The sequence below is a fragment of the Aethalodelphis obliquidens genome, unplaced genomic scaffold (assembly GCF_003676395.1).
Source record: "Aethalodelphis obliquidens isolate GAN/ISIS:26980383/991018 unplaced genomic scaffold, ASM367639v1 scaffold3, whole genome shotgun sequence".
NCBI lineage: Eukaryota > Metazoa > Chordata > Mammalia > Artiodactyla > Delphinidae > Aethalodelphis > Aethalodelphis obliquidens.
This window is the reverse complement of record NW_020837947.1, coordinates 51,145,292-51,169,677: the sequence shown is the minus strand read 5'-3', so window position 1 is coordinate 51,169,677 and position 24,386 is coordinate 51,145,292. Positions and strand designations below refer to the sequence as shown.

General features: G+C 37.9%; 1 protein-coding gene across 2 annotated transcripts in view; it reads right to left on the bottom strand.

The window, feature by feature from the left end:
• The window catches only part of PDSS2 (decaprenyl diphosphate synthase subunit 2), a 257,101-nt gene that overhangs the window by 62,197 nt on the left and 170,518 nt on the right, over positions 1 to 24,386 (bottom strand). For both annotated transcript variants that reach the window (XM_027089390.1, XM_027089396.1), the window contains one exon: positions 23,635 to 23,709. In XM_027089390.1, the coding sequence (XP_026945191.1) occupies positions 23,635 to 23,709 (75 nt within the window). The remainder of the gene's footprint in view (positions 1 to 23,634; positions 23,710 to 24,386) is intronic.

Below are 24,386 nucleotides of genomic sequence, written 5' to 3'. Positions count from 1 at the left end.
TGGCAAGACACCTGGCTTCAGCATGACTTAACAATTCATGAAGCCAAACACAGACTTGCAAGACATGGTCTTTATGAGAAGAAAAAGATCTCAAGAAAACAGTGAAAAGAACACAAAAACAGACTGAAGGAAGTTGGTGCTGGCAAAAAGAAGGTGCAGATTTTGCAATGACTTTATTTGTGGTGATTATGCAGATTTTTCATAAGAGAATTAATAAACTATGGAAACGTAAGGAAAAGCACAAAAAAACCCCACTGTAGGTGCTTTGTGAACAGTCTTGACATGGATTTCCTGAAATTCCAAATACCAAACCTCTGCTCTCTCCAGCCAGGGGGCAGTTGGCATTCCAGTTACTAAGTGGGTCCTAGCCCTAGAAGGCAAGGCTTCGGTACTCAGGCTAGAAGCCTCCAATTAGCTCCTCAAATCAGAACCCTAATTAAGGGCTTGGCCTAGACCTTCAGGTTCCCATGGATTCTCTGACTCCATCTGACTCCAGTTCACTCGTGGTAGAGCTACCCCCAGACTCAGTTGATTCAAACAATAATCATTTATTATTGCTCATGTGTCTGTGGACCAGCTGGGATTCAGCTAATCTAGATGGGTGGCTCTGCTTCTCACTGCATGTCTCTGGGCTGGGTGGAGAGGTTCTGCTCCAAGTGTCTCCCATTCTTCTTGGACCAGCAGTCTAGCCAGGACATGTTTTTCTCATGGTGATGGCAGAGGACCAAGAGAGCCTCCTATTAGCCAAAGCAAATCAAATGGCTAAGCTCAGGGTTAAAGGGAATATAAGAACACCCTGTTCACATGCATCACAATTATATGGCAAAGGACATGGATGAGTATATTATTTACTGCTGTATAATAAATTACCCCAAACGTAGTGGCTTAAAACAATAATAGGGGCTTCCCTGGTGACGCAGTGGTTGAGAGTCCGCCTGCCGATGCAGGGGACACGGGTTCGTGCCCCGGTCCGGGAAGATCCCACACGCCGCGGAGCGGCTGGGCCTGTGAGCCATGGCCGCTGAGCCTGCGCGTCCAGAGCCTGTGCTCCGCAACGGGACAGGCCACAACAGTGAGAGGCCTGTGTACCGCAAAAAAACCCTCAAAAAACAATAATAAACTTTCATTGTGTTTCACAATTGCTTTGGGTCAGGAATTCACAAGTGGATCAGCTGGGTGGTTCTAGCTTGGGGCTTCTCATGAAAGACTAGAAATGCTATATTTTGCAGACAAAGAGACTGAAATGAACCTGTACAAATACCCTATATTTCTAATTGTTGTCTATCACTTTTTTTTTTTTTCTTTGCAGCCATATCAATGAAGGCAAACACTCTTTAATGAGGTATATAGTTGTGGACTCTGATGATTGTAAAGTAGCCTCAAATAGCCTCCTTATTCCTTTTAGGGATGAAGTTTTATTTTTCCCCTGCACAGTCATGCTGTTCTTTTGCCAGTGACTCATTTGTCCATTTTATCTCTTATGAAACACACACACACGCACACACAGAACACACTATGAACAGTATTTCTTAAATCACCACAGGTACTAGTACCAAGCATGTAAATATAGGTAAAAAGCAGATTGGCACATTGATATCAAGGTAACAGTAGTGGTTTTTCTTTTTAATTACACACATGTCTATAAACCTAATAAATAGGTTTTTTCTATTTATTTATTTATTTTTATACAGCAGGTTCTTATTAGTCATCCATTTTATACACATCAGTGTATACATGTCAATCCCAATCTCCCAGTTCATCCCACCACGATCCCCACTCCCCCGCGGCTTTACCCCCTTGGTGTCCATACGTTTGTTCTCTACATCTGTGTCTCAATTTCTGCCCTGCAAACCAGTTCATCTGTACCATTTTTCTAGGTTCCACATATATGCGTTAATATATGATATTTGTTTTTCTCTTTCTGACTTACTTCACTCTGTATGACAGTCTCTAGATCCATCCACGTCTCAACAAACGACCCAATTTCGTTCCTTATTATGGCTGAGTAATATTCCATTGTATGTATATACCACATCTTCTTTCTCCATTCGTCTGTCAATGGGCATTTAGGTTGCTTCCACGACCTGGCTATTGTAAATAGTGCTGCAATGAACGTTGGGGTGCATGTGCCTTTTTGAATTGTGGTTTTCTCTGGGTATATGCCCAGTAGTGGGATTGCTGGGTCATACGGTAATTCTATTTTTAGTTCTTTAAGGAATCTCCATACTGTTCTCCATAGTGGCTGTAACAGTTTACATTCCCACCAACAGTGGAAGAGGGTTCCCTTTTCTCCATACCCTCTCCAGCATTCGTTGTTTGTAGATTTTCTGATGAAGCCCATTCTAACTGGTGTGAGGTGATACTTCATTGTACTTTTGATCTGCCTTTCTCTAATAATTAGTGATGCTGAGCAGCTTTTCATGTGCTTCTTGGCCATCTGTATGTCTTCTTTGGAGAAATGTCTATTTAGGTATTCTGCCCATTTTTGGATTGGGTTGTTTGTTTTTTTAATATTGAGCTGCGTGAGCTGTTTATATATTTTGGAGATTAATCCTTTGTTGATTCATTTGCAAATATTTTCTCCCATTCTGAGGGTTGTCTTTTAGTCTTGTTTATGGTTTCCTTTGCTGTGCAAAAGCTTTGAAGTTTCATTAGGTCCCATTTGTTTATTTTTGTTTTTATTTCCATTTCTCTAGGAGGTGGATCAAAAAAGATCTTGCTGTGATTTATGTCAAAGAGTGTTCTTCCTATGTTTTCCTCTAAGAGTTTTATAGTGTCCAGTCTTATATTTAGGTCTCTAATCCATTTTGAGTTTATTTTTGTGTATGGTGTTAGGGAGTGTTCTAATTTCATTCTTTTACATGTAGCAGTACAGTTTTCCCAGCACCACTTATTGAAGAGACTGTCTTTTCTCCATTGTATATCCTTGCCTCCTTTGTCATAGATTAGTTGACCAAAGGTGCGTGGGTTTATCTCTGGGCTTTCTATCTTGTTCCATTGATCTATGTTTCTGTTTTTTTGCCAGTACCATATTGTCTTGATTACTGTAGCTCTGTAGTATAGTCTGAAGTCAGGGAGTCTGATTCCTCCAGCTCCGTTTTTTTCCCTCAAGACTGCTTTGGCTATTCGGGGTCTTTTGTGTCTCCATACAAATTGTAAGATTTTTTGTTCTAGTTCCATAAAAAATGCCATTGGTAATTTGATAGGGATTGCACTGAATCTGTAGATTGTTTTGGGTAGTATAGTCATTTTCACAATATTGATTCTTTCAATCCAAGAACATGGTATATCTCCCCATCTGTTGGTATCATCTTTAATTTCTTTCATCAGTGTCTTATAGTTTCCTGCATACAGGTCTTTTGTCTCCCTAGGTAGGTTTACTCCCAGGTATTTTATTCTTTTTTGTTGCAATGGTAAATGGGAGTGTTTCCATAATTTCTCTTTCAGATTTTTCTTCATTAGTGTATAGGAATGCCAGAGATTTCTGTGCATTAATTTTGTATCCTGCAACTTTACCAAATTCATTGATTAGCTCAAGTAGTTTTCTGGTGGCATTTTAGGATTCTCTATGTATAGTATCATGTCATCTGCAAACAGTGACCGTTTTACTTCTTCTTTTCTAATTTGTATTCCTTTTATTTCTTTTTCTTCTCTGATTGCCATGGCTAGGACTTCCAAAACTATGTTGAATAATAGTGGTGAGAGTGGACATCCTTGTCTTGTTCCTGATCTTAGAGGAAATGCTTTCAGTTTTTCACCATTGAGAATGATGTTTGCTGTGGGTTTGTCATAGATGGCCTTTATTATGTTGAGGTAGGTTCCCTCTATGCCCACTTTCTGGAGAGTTTTTATCATAAATGGGTGTTGAATTTTGTCAAAAGGCTTTTCTGCATCTATTGATATGATCATATGGTTTTTATTCTTCAATTTTTTAATATGGTGTATCACATTGATTGATTTGCACATATTGAAGAATCCTTGCATCCCTGGGATAAATCCCACTTGATCATGGTGTATGATCCTTTTAATGTGTTGTTGGATTCTGTTTGCTAGTATTTGGTTGAGGATTTTTGCATCTATATTCATCAGTGATATTGGTCTGTAATTTTCTTTTTTTGTAGTATCTTTGTCTGGTTTTGGTATCAGGGTGATGGTGGCCTCCTAGAATGAGTTTGGGAGTGTTCCTTCCTCTGCAATTTTTTGTAAGAGTTTGAGAAGGACGGGTATTAGCTCTTCCCTAAATGTTCGATAGAATTCACCTGTGAAGCTATCTGGTCCTGGACTTTCGTTTGTTGGAAGATTTTTAATCACAGTTTCAATTTCATTACTTGTGATTGGTCTGTTCATATTTTCTGTTTCTTCCTGATTCAGTCTTGGAAGGTTATACCTTTGTAAGAATTTGTCCATTTCTTCCAGGTTGTCTATTTTATTGGCATAGAGTTGCTTGTAGTAGTCTCTTAGGATGCTTTGTATTTCTGCGGTGTCTGTTGTAACTTCTCCTTTTTCATTTCTAATCTTATTGATTTGAGTCCTCTCTCTCTTTTTCTTGATGAGTCTGGCTAAAGGTTTATCAACTTTGTTTATCTTCTCAAAGAACCAGCTTTTAGTTTTATTGATCTTTGCTATTGTTTTCTTTGTTTCTATTTCATTTATTTCTGCTCTGATCTTTATGATCTCTTTCCTTCTGCAAACTTTGGGTTTTGTTTGTTCTTCTTTCTCTAGTTCCTTTAGGTGTAACGTTAGATTGTTTACTTGAGATTTTTCTTGTTTCTTGAGGTAGGCTTGTGTAGCTCTAAACTTCCCTCTTAGAACTGCTTTTGCTGCATGCCATAGGTTTTGGATCATCGTTTTCATTGTCATTTGTCTCTAGGTAATTTTTGATTTCCTCTGATTTCTTCAGTGATCTCTTGGTTATTTAGTAACATAGTGTTTAGCCTCCATGTGTTTGTGTTTTTTACGTTTTTTTCCCTGTAATCCATTTCTAATCTCATAGCATTGTGGTCAGAAAAGATGCTTGGTATGATATCAATTTTCTTAAATTTACTGAGGCTTGATTTGTGACCCAAGATGTGATCTATCCTGGAGAATGTTCCATGCACATTTGAGAAGAGAGTGTAATCTGCTGTTTTTGGATGGAATGTCCTGTAAATATCAATTAAATCTATCTGGTCTATTGTGTCATTTAAAGCTTCTGTTTCCTTATTTATTTTCATTTTGGATGATCTGTCCATTGGTGTAAGTGAGGTGTTAAAGTCCCCCACTATTATTGTGTTACTGTCGATTTCCTCTTTTACAGCTGTTAGCAGATGCCTTATGTATTCAGGTGCTGCTATGTTGGGCACATATATATTTATAATTGTTATATCTTCTTCTTGGATTGATCCCTTGATCATTATGTAGTGTCCTTCCTTGTCTCTTGTAACATTCTTTATTTTAAAGTCTATTTTATCGGATATGAGTATTGCTGCTCAAGCTTTCTTTGATTTCCATATGCATGGAATATCGTTTTTCATCCCCTCATTTTCAGTCTGTATGTGTCCCTAGGTCAGAAGTGGGTCTCTTGTAGACAGCATATATATATGGGTCTTGTTTTTGTATCCATTCAGCAAGCCTGTCTTTTGGTTGGAGCATTTAATCCATTCATGTTTAAGGTAATTATCGATATGTATGTTCCTATGACCATTTTCTTAATTGTTTTGGGTTTGTTTTTGTAGGTCCTTTTCTTCTCTTGTGTTTCCCACTTAGAGAAGTTCCTTTAGCATTTGTTGTAGAGCTGGTTTGGTGGTGCTGAATTCTCTTAGCTTTTGCTTCTTAGCTTTTGATTTCTCCATTGAATCAGAATGAGATCCTTGCCAGGTAGAGTAATCTTGGTTGTAGATTCTTGCCTTTCATCACTTTAAATATATCATGCCACTCCTTTCTGGCTTGTAGAGTGTCTGCTAAGAAATCAGCTGTTGACCTTATGAGAGTTCCCTTGTATGATATTTGTCATTTTTCCCTTGCTGCTTTCAATAATTTTTCTTTGTCTTTAATTCTTCCCAGTTTGATTACTATGAGTCTTGGTGTGTTTCTCCTTGGGTTTATCCTGTATGGGACTTGCTGTGCTTCCTGGACTTGGGTGGCTATTTCCTTTCCCATGTTAAGGAAGTTTTCAACTATAATCTCTGTAAATATTTTCTGAGGTCCTCTCTCTCTCTTCTCCTTCTGGGACCCCTATAATGCAAATGTTGCTGCGTTTAATGTTGTCCCAGAGGTCTCTTAGGCTGTCTTCATTTCTTTTCATTCTTTTTTCTTTATTCTATTCTGCAGCAGTGAATTCCACCATTCTGTCTTCCAGGTCAGTTATCCGTTCTTCTGCCTCAGTTATTCTGCTATTGATTCCTTCTAGTTTAGTTTTCATTTTAGTTATTGTATTGTGCATCTCTGTTTGTTTGTTCTTTAATTCTTCTAGGTCTTTGTTAAACATTTCTTGCATCTTCTCCATCTTTGCCTCCATTGTTTTTCCAAGGTCCTGGATCATCTTCACTATCATTATTCTGAATTCTTTTTCTGGAAGGTTGCCTATCTCCACTTCATTTAGTTGTTTTTCTGAGGTTTTATCTTGTTCCTTCATCTGGTACATAGCCCTCTGCCTTTTCATCTTGTCTACCTTTCTGTGAATGTGGTTTTTGTTCCACAGGCTGCAGGACTGTAGTTCTTCTTGTTTCTGCTGTCTGCCCTCTGGTGGATGAGGCTATCTAAGAGGCTTGTGCAGGTTTCCTGATGGGAGGGACTGGTGGTGCGTAGAGCTGGGTGTTGCTCTGGTGGGCAGAGCTCAGTAAAACTTTAATCTGCTTGACTGCTGATGGGTGAGTCTGGGTTCCCTCCCTGTTGGTTGTTTGGCCTGAGGCAACCCAATACTGGAGCCTACATGGGCTCTTTGGTAGGGCTAATGGCAGACTCTGGGAGGGTGCATGCCAAGGAATACTTCCCAGAACTTCTGCTGCCAGTGTTCTTGTCCCCATGGTGAGCCACAGCCAACCCCTGCCTCTGCAGGAGACCCTCCAACACTAGCAGGTAGGTCTGGTTCAGTCTCCCCTGGGTTCAGTGCTCCTTCCCCGGGTCCCGATGCGCACACTACTTTGTGTGTGCCCTCCAAGAGTGGAGTCTCTGTTTCCCCCAGTCCTGTCAAAGTCCTGCAATCAAATCCCAATAGCCTTCAAAGTCTGATTCTCTAGGAATTCCTCCTCCTGTTGCCAGACCCCAGGTTGGGAAGCCTGACGTGGGGCTCAGAACCTTCACTCCAGTGGGTGGACTTCTATGGTATAATTGTTCTCCAGTCTGTGAGTCATCCACCCAGCAGTTATGGGATTTGATTTTACTGTGATTGTGCTCCTCCTACCGTCTCATTGTGGCTTCTCCTTTGTCTTTGGATGCCGGGTATCTTTTTTTTTTTTTTTTTTTTTTGCGGTGCGCGGGCCTCTCACTGCTGTGGCCTCTCCTGTTGCGGAGCACAGGCTCCGGACACGCAGGCCCAGTGGCCATGGCTCACGGGCCCAGCCGCTCCGCGGCACGTGGGATCCTCCTGGACCGGGGAACGAACCCGCACCCCCTGCATCGGCAGGCGGACTCCCAACCACTGTGCCACCAGGGAAGCCCCCGGGTATCTTTTTTTGGTGAATTCTAGTGTCTTCCTGTCGATGATTGTCCAGCAGCTAGTTGTGATTCTGGTGTTCTCACAAGAGGGAGTGAGAGCACGTCCTTCTACTCCGCCACCTTGGTTCATGCTCGTCTATTACTTTTTAAAACATAGTTTTGTGCAATGCATTTTATGGGAAAATGCTGTTTAGAGAGTTCTTAGCACCAAAATAAAGTCTGTGATGTGTAAGGAACAGGTTAAAAGATGGTGAACGTTGACTCAAATCCACGAAATACATAGCAAGAGAGTAATAAAACAGGAGACATAAATTGCAAATCACTTTAAAAGTTGAGAGATAGGATACGTGTGGAATTCCTGGGCCCTTGCCCTATGCTTGTTTCCACTGCCAACAGTCTTGTCTGTTGCTTCACACCTGTGTTATTTTAACACTCTTCCAGCTAATACCTCTGCTTCTAATTCCTCTGGCTTCCCTATTCATAGCTTCTACAATAATCCTTATCAAAGATTTTCTCTTTGTGTAAGATTCTATGGTACTTTCCTTCTACTTACTATTTTAAATCCAAAGTCCCCAATACTAATGTTCAAGATCTATCCATTGATTCATTGATTCCTTTTAAAATGATCACCCATCCCTAGCAAATGCCCTTTGCTCCAGATCTGACTATAGCTTTGTCTCTATCTCAGCTCTCAATACACATGCTCCAGATTTGTCTAGCACAGCTGCTAGTGCATAATAGGTACTCATTAACATCTGTTGAATGAGCAGACCTAAAAAATAACTAGGTAACCCTAAAACAAAATTATAAGTTTCTCTTCTCAGTTTTATTTGAACCTGTGTTCAAAGCACCTTCATGATTGAGTCACATATACTGTCGTAATACCTGTCTGCCTTTCTAACCTTACCTCCAATCACTCTTTTGTTCATCTACCATGTTTCAGCTGAGTGGGTCTTCTATTTTTTGGATACATTAAGCTGGTTCCTCTCTCAGGACCTTGCCTGAGTTGCTTGCTGCTTTTTGTTACTCAGATCTCAGCTTAGAAGTTATTTCCTCAGGACTTTCAAGAACATTCACTCCAAAGTAACTCACTTAATCATTCACTATCACTTCTCCCTATTCAATTCTATGTTGTGCAGTATCAGTTATTTCTCTTGTTCATTTATTTATGTGATTAATTGTTTATAGTTGGCCTCTCCACTAGGATGTAAGCTCCATGAGAACAAAGATGTCTTATTCACCGAGCTCTTATACCACTAATGTCTGCCACATGGCAGATGCTCAAAGAATATGTTAAATGAATGAATAAACAAATCTGACCTCCCAGACAATGCTCTGATTCCAACAAACCTCAACAACTTCTCCTAATTCTACTATACCTTCTAAGACTCAACTTAAAAGAAAATTAGCTCCTCCAAGAAGCTTCCCTTGAAATACTTCTATTTATTCTTAATGTTGCACGTTTGCCTAAATATTTAGCCTGTATCATATAATTTGACATGTGGTCTCATGGGTAAACTGCTATCCAGTGGTTTCATGCACACTTTTCTTCTGACCTATATGTATCATCAGATCCCTGAGAGAAGGTTTGTGTTTTTTGTTGTAGCTTTGTTTTCAGTGCTCTGGTAGTACTCAGTGTGCTGTTGTAGATAGAGAAGCAATTCAATACAAGTTTACTAATAAGCACTTTATCAAAATGGCCTAATTCAACGCTATGGCTAAATGCAGAATTCATGATAACAAACAAGTCAACCAGAATCCAATGAGAAACACCTTATCTAGATTTCCAAAATTCAATCTCTTTATTATGTGAAAGTATCAGGAGACAGAATCTTATTCTCCCAGTTTTCCATCACAAGAAATATCTTCACTGCGATATGAATTACTACATATCCTCCAATTTCTGAGTAGATGCTAGTAGAATGCACTGTTTGCAATTTTATGTTGAAGGTACTATTCACTACGTTCGCCGATATCCCTTACATAGGGGTCCATCACATATATCCCTATTTGTTTAAGTTTAGGAGAAAATTTCTATATAAAAATTATTTGTAGCATTAGTCATCAAATAATAAATTCAGAACACAACATATTTCTCTTTCAGTCTTAGTTGGGAAGAAGTAGTGTCAAATTCAAAATCCACTTACAGTGCATCCTGGTAGTACTGATTGCCATATCTACCTCCTTTGTATTCTCCATTCTATTTTTATTTTTCTAAACTTTTTTGTTTCTTTGTCTACCAAAACTCATTTACCTATAAGTTTACAAAGAGAATTTCCAACATTGCCTCTCTGGAGCTCTTGACTCTCTCTTTCATCTAGAGAGTCTGCCAGCAGCTCAACATTAATCTGATATCAACTAAACTCATTCACTTCTCTTTATAACCTACTCTCTTTTATGTGAAATCTACCATCATTTTTCTGGTCAACCAGGTGAAAAACATTGGAGCCATTGTTGATTTCTTATTTTCATGGATGAAGTACCCAACAGACACACTAAAATAAGTATTTTAGGGTACCAACACCCTGAAATTTATAGGCGGAAAATTTTATACTTGTTATTTTTTTAAAGTTATTGTAATGTACACTAAAAAATAAAATTATGAAGACTGGTGCTTCCAGCAAAATGGAGCATTAGGATTTCTCACACCTGAAACAATTAAAATATTGCACAAAATATATGAAACAAGAGCTTTTAAGTCATTTAAAATCAGTCAACAGAGGACAGTGATCTCTGAGAGACAGGAAATAAATGAGTCTTACAATTGTTCCAGCTTACTGCCTGGAGAGAATGCCAGGTTGCACTAGAGCCTTAATAGTTTCCTTGAGTTGAGGAGATGGACCTGGATGTCTAGAGAGCACAAAGGGGTTTGAGTTCGGCGCCAGAGTTCACAGGAGAGTACTCAAGAAAAGAGAGCTGCACAAAGCTCTGGAGGGGTATAGAGGGTCTCTTGAAAGTCTTTAGCTGAGTATTCCCAGTGCATGGGTGCAAAGAAACTACCAAAGTCTGGGGAAAGAATCATTCAGAACGTATGGAGGGAACAATCCCTAGAGCTCACACAGGGCTGGGAATAGTTCCTGTTCCCACCAGATGGAGGGGGAAAACTCATAATGCACAGGGTATCAGTAAAATACTCGGAAGGGTTTGCCTTAGCAGTGGGGAAAATTAGCCCTAGACTAAATGCCACTCTGGTCCTGAGTAACAAAGCTTAAAGGTAAGACCTGAAAGGATCAAACTGTTTCCAGTAATTTAACTGCATTCCAGAAGAAAGCTCAAGAATATTTATAGAGACACAAAAATATCTAGCATCCACAAAATAAAATTCACAGTGTCTGGCACCCAATCAAAAATAACCAAGCATGCAAAAAACAAAAAAAAGGGCAGGAAAATACAATGCATAATGAGGAATAAAATCAGTCAATTGAAATCAACTTAGAAATGACACAGATGATAGAGTTAGTAGATAGGGATATTACAACAGTTTTCATAACTGTATTCCATATGGTCTAGGAGAGCTAGAAGAAACATTGAGTATGTTAAGTAGAAACATGGAAGATATAAATTGGTGAACTTGAATGCACACCAACAGAAATTATCCAAAATGAAATGCAGAGAGAAAAATATGGGAAAAAAAAAGACTACAGCACAGTGGGCTCTGTGATAACTTCAAGCAGCCTGGTGTCCCTGTGATAGAGAAGAAAGGAGGAAAGATCAAAAAAATATTTAAAGAAATAATGACCAAAATTTTCCAAAATTTGATAAAAACAATAAAGTCACAGATCCAAGAAGCTCAATGAATCACAAGCACAAGAAACATGAAAGAAAAAAAAAAATGACACTAAGGCATCATAATCTAATTGCTCAAAACCAGTGGTAAAAAGAAAATCAGAAAAACAGCCAGAGAAATTTAGACATGCTATGTACAGAGGAACAAAGATAAGAATAACAGCAGCTTTCTTGTTGGATACAATGTAAGTGAAAAGACCATGAAGCAATATCTTTAAAACATTGAAAGAAAAAAATAATCAATCTTGAATTCTATATCCAGTGAATATACCTTTCAAAAGCAAGGTTGAAATAAAGACTTTTTCAGACACACGAAAGTTGAAAGAATTAATCACCAGCAGGCCTGCACTATAAGCAATGTTAAAAGAAATCTTTTAGGAAGAAATAAAAAAATACCACAAGGAAATTTGGATCAACATAAAGAAATGAAAAGCACTGAAGATAGTAACCATGTGGGTAAATATAAAAGACTTAAAAAATGAAATCACTTGAAAATATAATTGAATGTTTAAAGCAAAAATAATAATTTATTGTGGGATTTTTAATATATACGGAAGTAAAATGTATGACAATCATAACACAAAACCTGGGAGGGAAGAAACAGAAATAAACTTTCGTAAGGTTCTTATACTATAAGTAAAGGTATACTATCCCTTGAAGGTAGACTGTGATAAGTTAAAGATATATATATTATAAACTCAATAGCAACCACTAAAAAAATGCATCAAAGATTTATAGTTAATAAGTTAAAAAAGGAGAAAAAATAGCATCATGTAAAATAATCTAAGAGAAGGCAGAAAAAGAAGAAAAAGGAAGAAAGAAAAAATGAGACAAATAAATAAATAACAAGATGGTATTATAGATTTAAACTGAACCATACTAATAAATGCATCTGGTGTAAATGATCTAAATGCACAAATTAAAAGGTAGAGATTGTCATACTGGATAAAAGAGCAAAATTCTTCATACAAGAAGCCCATTTTAAATATATAAAAAGTAAAAGGATGGAAATATATATATATATATACCATGATAATTTTAATCAAAAGGATAGAGTTGTTATATTAATATCAGATTAAGTACATATTGAAAAAATATAAAGAATATTACCAGAGATTACAAAGGTCAGTTAACAATAAAGGGATGAATCATCAAGATAACATAATGATCCTAAAAATAATATATTAATCCTAAAGGTTAATGTACCTAAAGCAAAGCTTCAAGATACATGAAGGAAAAATTAGAACTGCAGGAAGTAATAGAAAAATCCACAGTCACAGTCAGAGACTTTAACACTTTTCTGTCAGTAACTGACAGAATAAGCAGAATGAAAATAATAACAAATATAAAAGACTTTAATGATACTATCAAATTGACTTAATTGGTATTTATAGAACACTCTAAGAAATAATAGCAGAATACATATTCTTTTTTTTCTAACATCTTTATTGGAGTAAAATTGCTTTACAATGGTGTATTAGTTTCTGCTTTATATAAAAGTGAATCAGTTATACAGATACATATATCCCCATAGCCCTACCCTCTTGTGTCTCCCTCCCTCCCACCCTCCCTATCCCACCCCTCTAGGTGGTCACAAAGCACCGAGCCGATCTCTCTGTGCTATGCCGCTGCTTCCCACTAGCTATCTATTTTACATTTGGTAGTGTATATATGTCCATGCCACTCTCTCACTCTGTCCCAGCTTACACTTCCCTCTCCCCATATCCTCAAGTCCATTCTCTAGTAGGTCTGTGTCTTTATTCCTGTCTTGCCCCTAGGTTCTTCATGACTTTTTTTTTTTAGATTCTATATATATGTGTTAGCATAAGGTATTTGTTTTTCTCTTTCTGACTTACTTCACTCTGTATGACAGACTCTAGGTCCATCCACCTCACTACAAATAGCTCAATTTCATTTCTTTTTATGGCTGAGTAATATTCCATTGTATGTATGTGTCACATCTTCTTTATCCATTAATCTGTTGATGGACACTTAGGTTGCTTCCATGTCCTGGCTATTGTAAACAGAGCTGCAATGAACATTGTGGTACATGACTCTTTTTGAATTATGGTTTTCTCAGAGTATAATGCCCAGTAGTGGGATTGCTGGGTCATATGGCAGTTCTATTTTTAGTTTTTTAAGGAAACTCCATACTCTTCTCCATAGTGGCTGTATCAATTTACATTCCCACCAACAGTGCAAGAGGGTTCCCTTTTCTCCACACCCTCTCCAGCATTTACTGTTTGTAGATTTTTTGATGATGGCCATTCTGACTGGTGTGAGATGATATCTCATTGTACTTTTGAATTGCATTTCTCTAATCATTAATGATGTTGAGCACTCTTTCATGTGTTTGTTGACAATCTGTATATCTTCTTTGGAGAAACGTATATTTAGGTCTTCTGCCCATTTTTGGATTGGCTTGTTTGTTTTTTTGATATTGAGCTGCATGAACTGCTTGTAAATTTTGGAGATTAATCCTTTGTCAGTTGCTTCATTTGCAAATATTTTCTCCCATTCTGAGGGCTGTCTTTTAGTCTTGTTTATGGTTTCCTTTGCTGTGCAAAAGCTTTGAAGTTTCTTTAGGTCCCATTTGTTTATTTTTGTTTTTATTTCCATTTCTCTAGGAGGTGGGTCAAAAAGGATCTTGCTGTGATTTATGTCATACAGTGTTCTCCCCATGTTTTCCTCTAAGAGTTGTATAGTATCTTCCCTTACATTTAGGTCTTTAATCCATTTTGAGTTTATTTTTGTGTATGGTGTTAGGGAGTGTTCTGATTTCATTATTTTACATGTAGCTGTCCAGTTTTCCCAGCACCACTTACTGAAGAGGCTGTCTTTTCTCCACTGTATATTCTTGCCTCCTTTATCAAAGATAAGGTGACCATATGTGTGTGGGTTTATCTCTGGGCTTTCTGTCCTGTTCCATTGATCTATATTTTTGTTTTTGTGCCAGTACCGTACCGTCTTGATTACTGTAGCTTTGTAGTATAGTTTGAAGTCAGGGAGTCTGATTCCTCCAGCTCCGTTTTTCTTTCTCAAGATTGCTTTGGCTATTCAGGGTCTTTTGTGTTTCCATACAAATTGTGAAATATTTTTTTCTAGTTCTGTGAAAAATGCCAGTGGTAGTTTGAAAGGGATTGCATTGAATCTGTAGATTGCTTTGGGTGGTATAGTCATTTTCACAATGTTGATTCTTCCAATCCAAGAACATGGTATATCTCTCCATCTATTTGTATCATCTTTAATTTCTTTCATCAGTGTCTTATAATTTTCTGCATACAGGTCTTTTGTCTCCTTAGGTAGGTTTATTCCTAGATATTTTATCCTTTTTGTTGCAATGGTAAATGGGAGTGTTTTCTTAATTTCACTTTTAGATTTTTCTTCATTAGTGTATAGGAATGCAAGAGATTTCTGTCCATTAATTTTGTATACTGCTACTTTACCAAATTCATTGATTAGCTCAAGTAGTTTTCTGTTGGCATCTTTAGGATTCTCTATGTATAGTATCATGTCATCTACATATTCTTTTTAAGTGAATATAAAACATTTACTGGGATAGTTCATGTCTGGGCCATAAAACAACTCTCAATAAATTTAAAATAATTCAAACCATATAAAATGTTCCCGGGGCTTCCCTGGTGGCGCAGTGGTTGAGAGTCCGCCTGCCGATGCAGGAGACACAGGTTCGTGCCCCAGTCCAGGAAGATCCCACATGCCGAGGAGTGGCTAGGCCCATGAGCCATGGCCGCTAAGCCTGCGTGTCTGGAGCCTGTGCTCCGCAACGGGAGAGGCCACAACAGTGAGAGGCCTGCGTACCACAAAAAAAAAAAAAAAAAAAAGTTCCCTAGTCACAATGGTATTATAAATCAATAACAGAAAGACATCTGTAAAATCCCCAAATATTTGGAAACTAAATGACAAACTGTAAAATAATCCATGAGTCTAAGGAAAAGAGAAATTAGTAAGTGGCTTGAACTGAATGGAAATGAAAAAGAACATAATGGAAATTTGTGGGATGCCACTAAAGTAGCACTTAGATGGAAATTCATTGCACTAAATACCATATTAGAAAAGAAATCAGAGTTCAAATACATGATTTCAGCTTAAAAGAATAAAAATAGAAGAGGAAATAAAACCAAAGCAATCAAAAGAAAAGAGATTGTAAAAATCAGAGTGAAAAATCAATGTAAAAGAAAGGAGAAAAAATAAAGTCAATGAAGCCAAAAGCTGGTGCTCTGAAATCAATAATATTGTTAAGCCTCTAGGAAAATTAGAGAGAAGATACAAATTACCAGTATCAGAAATGAGAGAAGTGACATTACTGCAAATTCTACAGATATTAAAAGGATAATATGGGAATAAAATGAAGAACTTTAGGCCAATAAATTTGACAACTTAAATTAAATAGTGTTTCAATGCAGCGAACAAACTACCAAAATCTACTCACGAAGAAATACATAACCTAAATAGTATGATACTTTTAAGCAACTAAATTTGTAGTAGGAAAAAAAAAACAAAAAAACTTTCCCATAAAGAAAGATTCAGATGGTTTCATTAGTGAATTCTATCAAATTTGTAAGGAAGAAACAGTACTAATTCTACACAAAATCTTTCAAAAAATCAAAGAGGAAATACTTCCCAATTCATTTTGAGGCCAGCATTATCTTGATATTGACAAAAGACAAAGACATTACAAAGAACTGAAAATAACACACCTTATTCCTGACGAATAAAAATGTAAACATTAACAAAATTTTAGAGTATCAAATCCAACAATATAGAAAAGGGTGACTGCATCATGATCAAGTGAGGTTTATTCCAGGAATCCAAGGCTGATTTAACATTTGAAAATCAATCAATTAAGTCACCATATTAACAGACTAAAAAAGAAAATCTCAAAAGAGAAGAAAACTAAAAAAAAAAAAATATATATATATATATATATGATCACCTCAGTAGCTCCAGAAATAAAAATGGTCAAAACCTAACATTAATTTCTGGTAAAAAACCCTCAGGAAATTAAGAATATAAGGGAACATATTCACTAATCAGGAGCCTCTATCAAAACCAAAACCAAAACCAAAACCAAAACCAAAACCTGCAGCTAACATCATACTTAATAGTGGTCAAATATTGAATGTTTTCTTCCTAGCATCAGGAGGAAAGCAAGGATGTCCATTCTCACCACTTCAACATTATACTGGAGGGTCTAGTTGTTGGATCTGGGATTTGCTTTTATCCTACATACATACAACCTAGTGAGTTAGTCTGTTACTGTTTTGCTGTTTTGTGGATGCTAACAGAAGACTCCTGGTTCAGAGATAAAGGACTTTATTATTTATGGCATGGGAAGAATCATGTGCATTAGCATATTTGTGTTGGTTACCCTTTACCCCAAATCCTGCAGCGGCAATGCAATGGGCTCAGACGGATGCTATGCCTTCAGTGGACTTATATTACAGCTAACGAACACTGAGTTTGGGGGATCCACTGCTTTTGCAGCAAGGAGTGATGTATATATTTATTATCTTGATTGTGATGATAGCTTTACTGGTACACACATATATCAAAACATATCAGATAGTGTACTTTAAATATTTGCAGCTGACTTACATCAATAAAGCTGTCAGAAAAGTGAGAAAAATCTTCCATTCCAAGCACTCTAGGCCTTTCTATATCATTAATTTAACAAATATTTTTGGGCTACTACTAATGTGCTAGGCACCGTGCTGATATTGGGATTACTATGGTAAACAAAATCCTTCCTCCCATGGAGTTTATATTCTTGTAGGAGGAGACTGAAAGTAAACAATAAGAAAAACATCAGATGGTGGCTATTGTGATTAAGATAAAGAGAATTAATAAGTAGGGTGGCTGCTTTAGATTGGGGGTGGGTCATCTCTCTGAGAAGATGATACCAATGTAGAGATATGAATATCAAGAAGGGGCCAACCACATCGAAGTGGGAGAAGAGCACCTCTGACCTTCATCATTATTTTGGCTTTCTAACTGTTCTCATTTCCCTCCAATCTCCTGTAAGCCACGCTGAATTAACTTCCCCGAAGGTTAATATGATCGTGTAATTACTGTGTTTAAAAACCTTCATTCTCTCTCTTATCTCAATTACTAAAAAGGATATTAGCTCTACATTCCAGCATTATGAGTCTTCTTGCATATGACAAAACCTACTTTTCCAGTCTTCTCACTATTCCTTTATTCTAACATGGAGAAAGCCCTGATCTTACGTATGCTTCCCTACTTTTGATCATGCTGTTTCTTCTGCTTGAAATGCCATCCTTCTCCTCAAGGATGCCATCAGTAGACATCCTTCCTATCCTTAAATGTCTGTCTCAAATATCACATTCTCCATAATATCTTTTCTGATTTTCCCAGCCAGATGTAATTTTTGTTCACAAGTCCCTCCTGTTATATTTCTCAATGGGAAAAACTCAGCTTGCTCATTTTTTATTATATTTTAGATGGTGGCATAGTGTTTTGCAGATAGGACATAATCCATAACTTCCTAGTGGACTGAATTATCTTATTTTTGTTTTACTTGAAAGCTGCATGAGAGCCAAAAAGAAAAGATAAACATAAAGATAAAACAGGGACTTCCCGTGGATGTCCAGTGGTTAAGACTTTGCCTTCCAGTGCAGGGGGTGCAGGTTCAATCCCTGGTCAGGGAGCTATGATCATATATGCCTCACGGCCAAAAAACCAAAACATGAGACAGAAGCAATATTGTGACAAATTCAATAAAGACTTTAAAAATGGTCCACATAGAGACTTTCCTGGTGGTGCAGTGGTTAAGAATCCCCCTGCCAATGCAGGGGACATGGGTTCAATCCCTGGTCCAGGAAGATCCCACATGCCGTGGAGCAACAAAGCCCGTGTGCCACAACTACTGAGCCCACGCGCCTAGAGCCTGTGCTCCGCAACGAAAAGCGACCACAATGAGAAGCCCGCACACCGCAATGAAGAGTAGCCCCTGCTCGCTGCAACTAGAGAAATCCCGTGCACAGCAACGAAGACCCAGTGCTGCCATAAATAACCAATAAATAAATAAATAAATAAATTTATATTAAAAAAAAAGGTCCACATCAAAAAAATCTTTAAAAAAGAAAAAGATAAAACAAATAAGTGGATAGAAGTTATCTTGCCCCACAAAAACAATGGTATTCCTCATAAGAGAATAATCTACTGGAAATATAATGTGTTTAGAAAAAAATAGAACGGATCTTTACAATTTCAGTGACTCTGTTAAAATCAGTTCTTTTCCAAGACAACTGGATTCTCTTTAAAACCCTCTCACTTTCCTGAGACTGGGACCAAGCTAACATGAGCAGAACCTCTGAAAATAGGGAAGAAGTCTGCTGTTATCCATCTCAACACCAACATGGGTTGAAGACACATGCCTTACAGAGGACCTTGATTAGATTCCTAAGGAGGGAGCAGGAATGGATGGGAAATAAACAATAAAATATCAGAAAAAGAGTGTGTTGGGATCCCCAAGATCACCCCCAGGTTTGATGGTTTGTGAGGAGGATACACAGGACTTAGCATATAGTTGAACTCACAGGTGTAGTTTACTACAGCAAAAGGATACAAAGTAAAACCAGCAAAGGAAAAAGGTGCAGAGATGAAGTCTGGAGGAAACCAGGTGTAAGCTTCTAAGAATCCTTCCTCTACCAGTGGAGTCACACAGGTTGTGATTAATTCCTCCAAGAATTAACATGTACGAGAACATATGTGAAATGCTGTCTAGCAGGGATATTCACTGGAGACTCAGTTTTCAGAGTTTTTGTTGGAATTGGTGATGTAGGCAACCACTGCCTAGGATGTACTGAAATTCCAGACTCCCAGAAAGAAAGCAGGTGATCAGTATAAATAACATTGTTTGCAGAGACAATTTAGGTACAGTGAACTGCCCTTATCAGTTAGAGAACGGTGGAAACATCCCTAAAATCCAAGGCCAACCTTACAAGCAGTTTTTCTAAGGACAGTAGTCCTTTTCTGCATAGGGATATATTGAAAATATTCTTACTTTTTTAATTCAAGGATCTCACTTTCAGATTTTTCTTTTTCAGCAAATAGTATGAAATAGAGCAAAGTTATGTACACTAAAATGTTCATCACAATATTGTTTAAATTAGTTAAAAAAAAAAAAACCACAAGTGTCCAAAAACTGTGGACTGGTTCAGTAAATTATAGTACAGTAGTATGAAGAAATATTAAACAGCTATTAAATATTTTTGAAGACTTTTAATAACAAAAATGACTATCCTGGAGAGTAAATCAGGATGAAAAATTATATGTACAATAATAACTCAAAAATGGGAGAAATATAGAATGAACTCTAGAAGGAAATACACTAGAATGTAATCGTGATTCATTTCTGGGGGATGGCTTATATAAAATAATTTTTATTTTCCTCTTGACCTTTTCTGTACTTTCAATTTTTATTTAATGAACATGTATTTACTTTTCTAATTAGAAAACAAGTTATAATAATAAGATAATTGTGTTAAAAAGATTTTAGATAGGGCTTCCCTGGTGGCACAGTGGTTGAGAGTCGGCCTGCCGATGCAGGGGACGCGGGTTCGTGCCCCGGTCCGGGAAGATCCCACATGCCGTGGAGCGCTGGGCCCGTGAGCCATGGTCGCTGGGCCTGCGCGTCTGGAGCCTGTGCTCCGCAACAGGAGAGGCCACAACAGTGAGAGGCCCGCGTACAGCAAAAAAAAAAAAAAAAAAAGATTTTAGATATAATGGCCTATGGATTCAAAGCAAATTTTGCTAAAATGTAAAATATTTAGTGTGCACAGTAATATGAATACAATGACTAGGGAACTCTTAGGATGGCAAACGACCATTTAAAGTGCATTTTTTCTATCTGATGTGCTTCTTTCTTCAATTAGCTAACAAAAAAAGAAAAAGCAGGTAAAGTGAAGGGAGATATAAACACTAAAGAAAGCACAATGGCTAATTTTTATTTCAAGGAAGAAATGGTTCGCAAACTAGCAAATGCAAAAATAAAAATGTTATTTTTCAATGGACAGAACAAGGATGAATTTCCTAAATAACACTGAATCCCAATTTACGTACAATCTGTTAAGTATTACTAACATAAGTCACATACATTTTCATAGTTTTAAGGAGGATTAGGTAATTACAAACTTCTAGAGAAGGTGATTTCTAACATATTCAGTTACGATTCCCCTCCATTTGCTTTAATGCATCTACCCTAGTCACAGAGATACTACTCCACAGAAAGCTATTTTTATACTACCCAGCTTCTCCATCACTGTAGTAAGTAGCCATATAGAAAACAGACCACTATTGTATCCTCTTATCCCTGGAGAGATGAAATGGTTTGCAGCTTATTTTAAATCACAAAGCAATTCTTTTGTGTACTGAATTGGCCCCAGGCTACGGAGGTTGTGCAACTCACTTCCCACATGACCTCCACTTGTGGCTGCTTCCCAATCTTGTCAGAACATGAAAACCTTGAAGGCACTCCATGTGGGGGGCAGTGCTCTCTCTGTCTCTGAAATGATTCCTGGGCCAAGTTAGAAAAACCAGATTCTGAACAGCCACTGTAATGGCAAGCACACGCAGAAGGGGAAAAAAAAAGCTCAGAATTTTTCTGGTTAGGAAGGGAAATGTGGTTAACCTAAATTGGACCTAAAGAGCAAATGAAGGCATCAAGAAGCACTCCCACTGCTTCAGTTCAACTATGCATTTTTGTTTCCGTTATAAAAAAAGAACAGCTCTTTAAATGGTTTGGCTATATTCAGAAATGTAACTGCTTAAAAAAGTTCTCAAGTGTTTGAAAGGACTGTGTTTGGGAAGGTGGTGGGGAAAGAGGGCAGATGACAAAGCATTGCTAGAGTCTTTTGAGTAAAACTTAAATTAGATAATCAAAGTCAGCAACTGGTGCTTGCTAAGTGATGGTTCATGTATGATCAACAGTCCTTCAAAGACTCTGCTGCTGCCTCTCTTCTCTTTCCCAGGAAGAAAGAGATTATATAGGACTTGGAGTCAAAAAACCTGGGTTCAGATCATGTCACTGTCAAACATGCATTAACAATTTCCAGACACTATGCTTTCTTGGCATTTGTCATCTCTGAATTTTAGGCTTTTCCTCTATAAAATGGGTACCAACAAATGTCACCCTTTTCATAGGTGATTATGTAGAAAGTATAAGCAAACTGTGAAGTGCTAAGCATTTTTATTGTTGTTGCTAGTAGGTCTGCTTGAAATATAAAAAGTACTTAACAAATGTTCACAAAATTATTAATAAACTGGAGTAATTATAGTGGACAAATGATAAGAGTGAATAAGTCAAGAACCTTAAAATCAACAATAACACCTTCACTTAAAACTTAACAGATATTTAACTATAAAACATTAATATCTTATATGGAACTAAATTGAACACCTCAGAAATATCCCGGGGGGAAAACAATGCTTCAGCTGCCAGAAGAGGTCACTGTAATCATCATATATGGTAGGATCTCAGGTATGGCAGAGGCATGCTAGCAAATCAGGTTTCATTAAGGTTACAGAGGCAGTGAATGAGAGGTTAAGAGCCTGAGGTCTGAAGTTCAATCTCAACTAACAAGTTGTATGACTATGGGCACATTAATCTTTTCTAAGCCTCAGTTTTCACAGATGTAAAATGGGGAGAGCAGCAGTCTCTGCTAGCAGGATTACTGTGAAGACTTTAAGGAAGAAACAGGTGAATTACTTACCACAGTGTTATTTGCTTACCTACCATCGTCTTCATCATACTATATACTATATACAAGGGGTCTTTTTATAAGTGGAACTAGACCAGGAGTCCTCCATTTTACAATCTCCTATTAACCTTCAGCCATGGTAGAGAACTATGGTATGTTTTTGTTTTGTTTTGTTTTGTTTGTTTTTTTGCGGTACGCGGGCCTCTCACTGTTGTGGCCTCTCCCGTTGCGGAGCACAGGCTCCGGACGCGCAGGCTCAGCGGCCATGGCTCACGAGGCCAGCTGCTCCGCTGCATGTGGGATCTTCCCGGACCGGGGCACGAACCCGTGTCCCCTGCATCGGCAGGCGGACTCTCAACCACTGTGCCACCAGGGAAGCCCTATGGTATGTTTTTGAAAAACACAGGAAAGGGGGTCTACTGTGGTCATATACCCTGCCAGGTCCCCACACAGCACTATGCTGCTTAGGTGAAGTTTGATATGCCTGCCAGGAACTATGGTTCCCTGAACCAAATGATAGCAGATATTCAAGGTATAATTCTTCATATTTCACTAACCACTCTCTGAACCATCCAGAATCCCTGGGTTATACTTTTAAATTTTAAATTTCATATCCAAGTTGCTCATGCCCTATGTTTCACTTCGAGTAAAATTTGTCTTTCTTTTTTCACATGGAAATGTCAAAAAGCTTAAGATGTGCATACATGCATATTTTTTTTCTAATTTGCAGTGAGTGAAATCTTGCTAATGCAGAAGCTTAAGAAGTTAGAATGAAACACTTATATAGGAGTCCCTTATAATATTTTATAACATGTTAACTGATGGTGGTGGTCAATGAAGCAATTGCTTCACATTCAATATCCTGCTGAAATGAAATAACTGCATTTTAAGGAAATAAAACGTAACCCTTTTTGAGATGTCCTGCTAAATGAGTCAAAAATCCTTAATTCTAGATCTATAAAATTAATCAAAATAATCCAACTGTGCAATCATCTTACGTCTTATCACAGAGAATTTAATAATGCAGTAAATTCTGGTTCTTGGATATAAAAGACATTCCTCCCTCATGCCCCCAACAGTCACCTTCCTGGGACCATGTCCACTCTTTTGGGACATGGAAAGCCCCTTCTTCTGAGGAAAGGCTGGGTCCAGCCACCTCAGCGTGAGCTGCTCCTCCAGCCTGCCTGCCTTTTTGACAGTGCTACCTACCAGCCAGAAGCATCCTGGTGTCTTCTGGGCTGCTGCAGATTGAACAGACTTTGAATCCAGCCAGAGGATAAGAGGTTGTTTTAATTGGCTAAATCTGCTATGTGCAAAGCATATGACCATGAATTTGTAGCCAAAACACTAATCTAAAAAAATGTCACGAACAATTTAAACACAAAACAAGAATGATACTTTTGCTTGTCAATTCTACTTTTGCCACGAGGGTTTTTAACCTAACATTTTATAATGACTACCAAATCTTTACCTTTGCTGAAGTAGAATTTTCATGGTATACTCCTTGTACCAAATCCATAAGAGCACTTGCTAAAAGTTCCACAACCTAAAAAACAAGAAAAAAATCAAAAGAGACAATTAAAAAAATGTATTCCTATTTTTACCTCAGAATGCTTCACAAGGCTTAGTAGCAAGGCAGTATTCTCCTTGATAGAAAAAAAAAAATGGGGTTATGTGCAAAGATCCTGGCAAATGGCATTGCCCACCTGGATATTAGAGCTGTGATCCAATATTTCCGGTCATAATTCAAGCAAAAAAAAAAAAAAATCTTGTAAGCATGGCATTTAATATATGTGAAAATCCAGTAATAGCCATATTGAACATAAGCTTAAATTTCAGATAACTAATGAAAATTTTTTTTAAATTAATTTATTTTTGGCTGCTTTGGGTCTCCATTGCTGCGCGTGGGCTTTCTCTAGTTGTGGCTAAAGGGGGCTACTCTTCGTTGTGGTGCGTGGTCTTCTCATTGTGGTGGCTTCTCTTGTTGTGTTGCACGGGCTCTAGGTGCGCGGGCTTCAGTAGTTGTTGCACGCGGGCTCTAGGGTGCAGGCTCAGTAGTTGTGGGACATGGGCTTAGCTGCTCCACGGGATCTTCCCGGACCAGGGATCGAACTCGTGTGCCCTGCATTGGCAGGCGGATTCTTAACCACTGCGCTACCAGGGAAGTCCCTCAGATAACTAATGAAATCTTAACCCAATTTATTTGCTGAATGTTTATTTCTG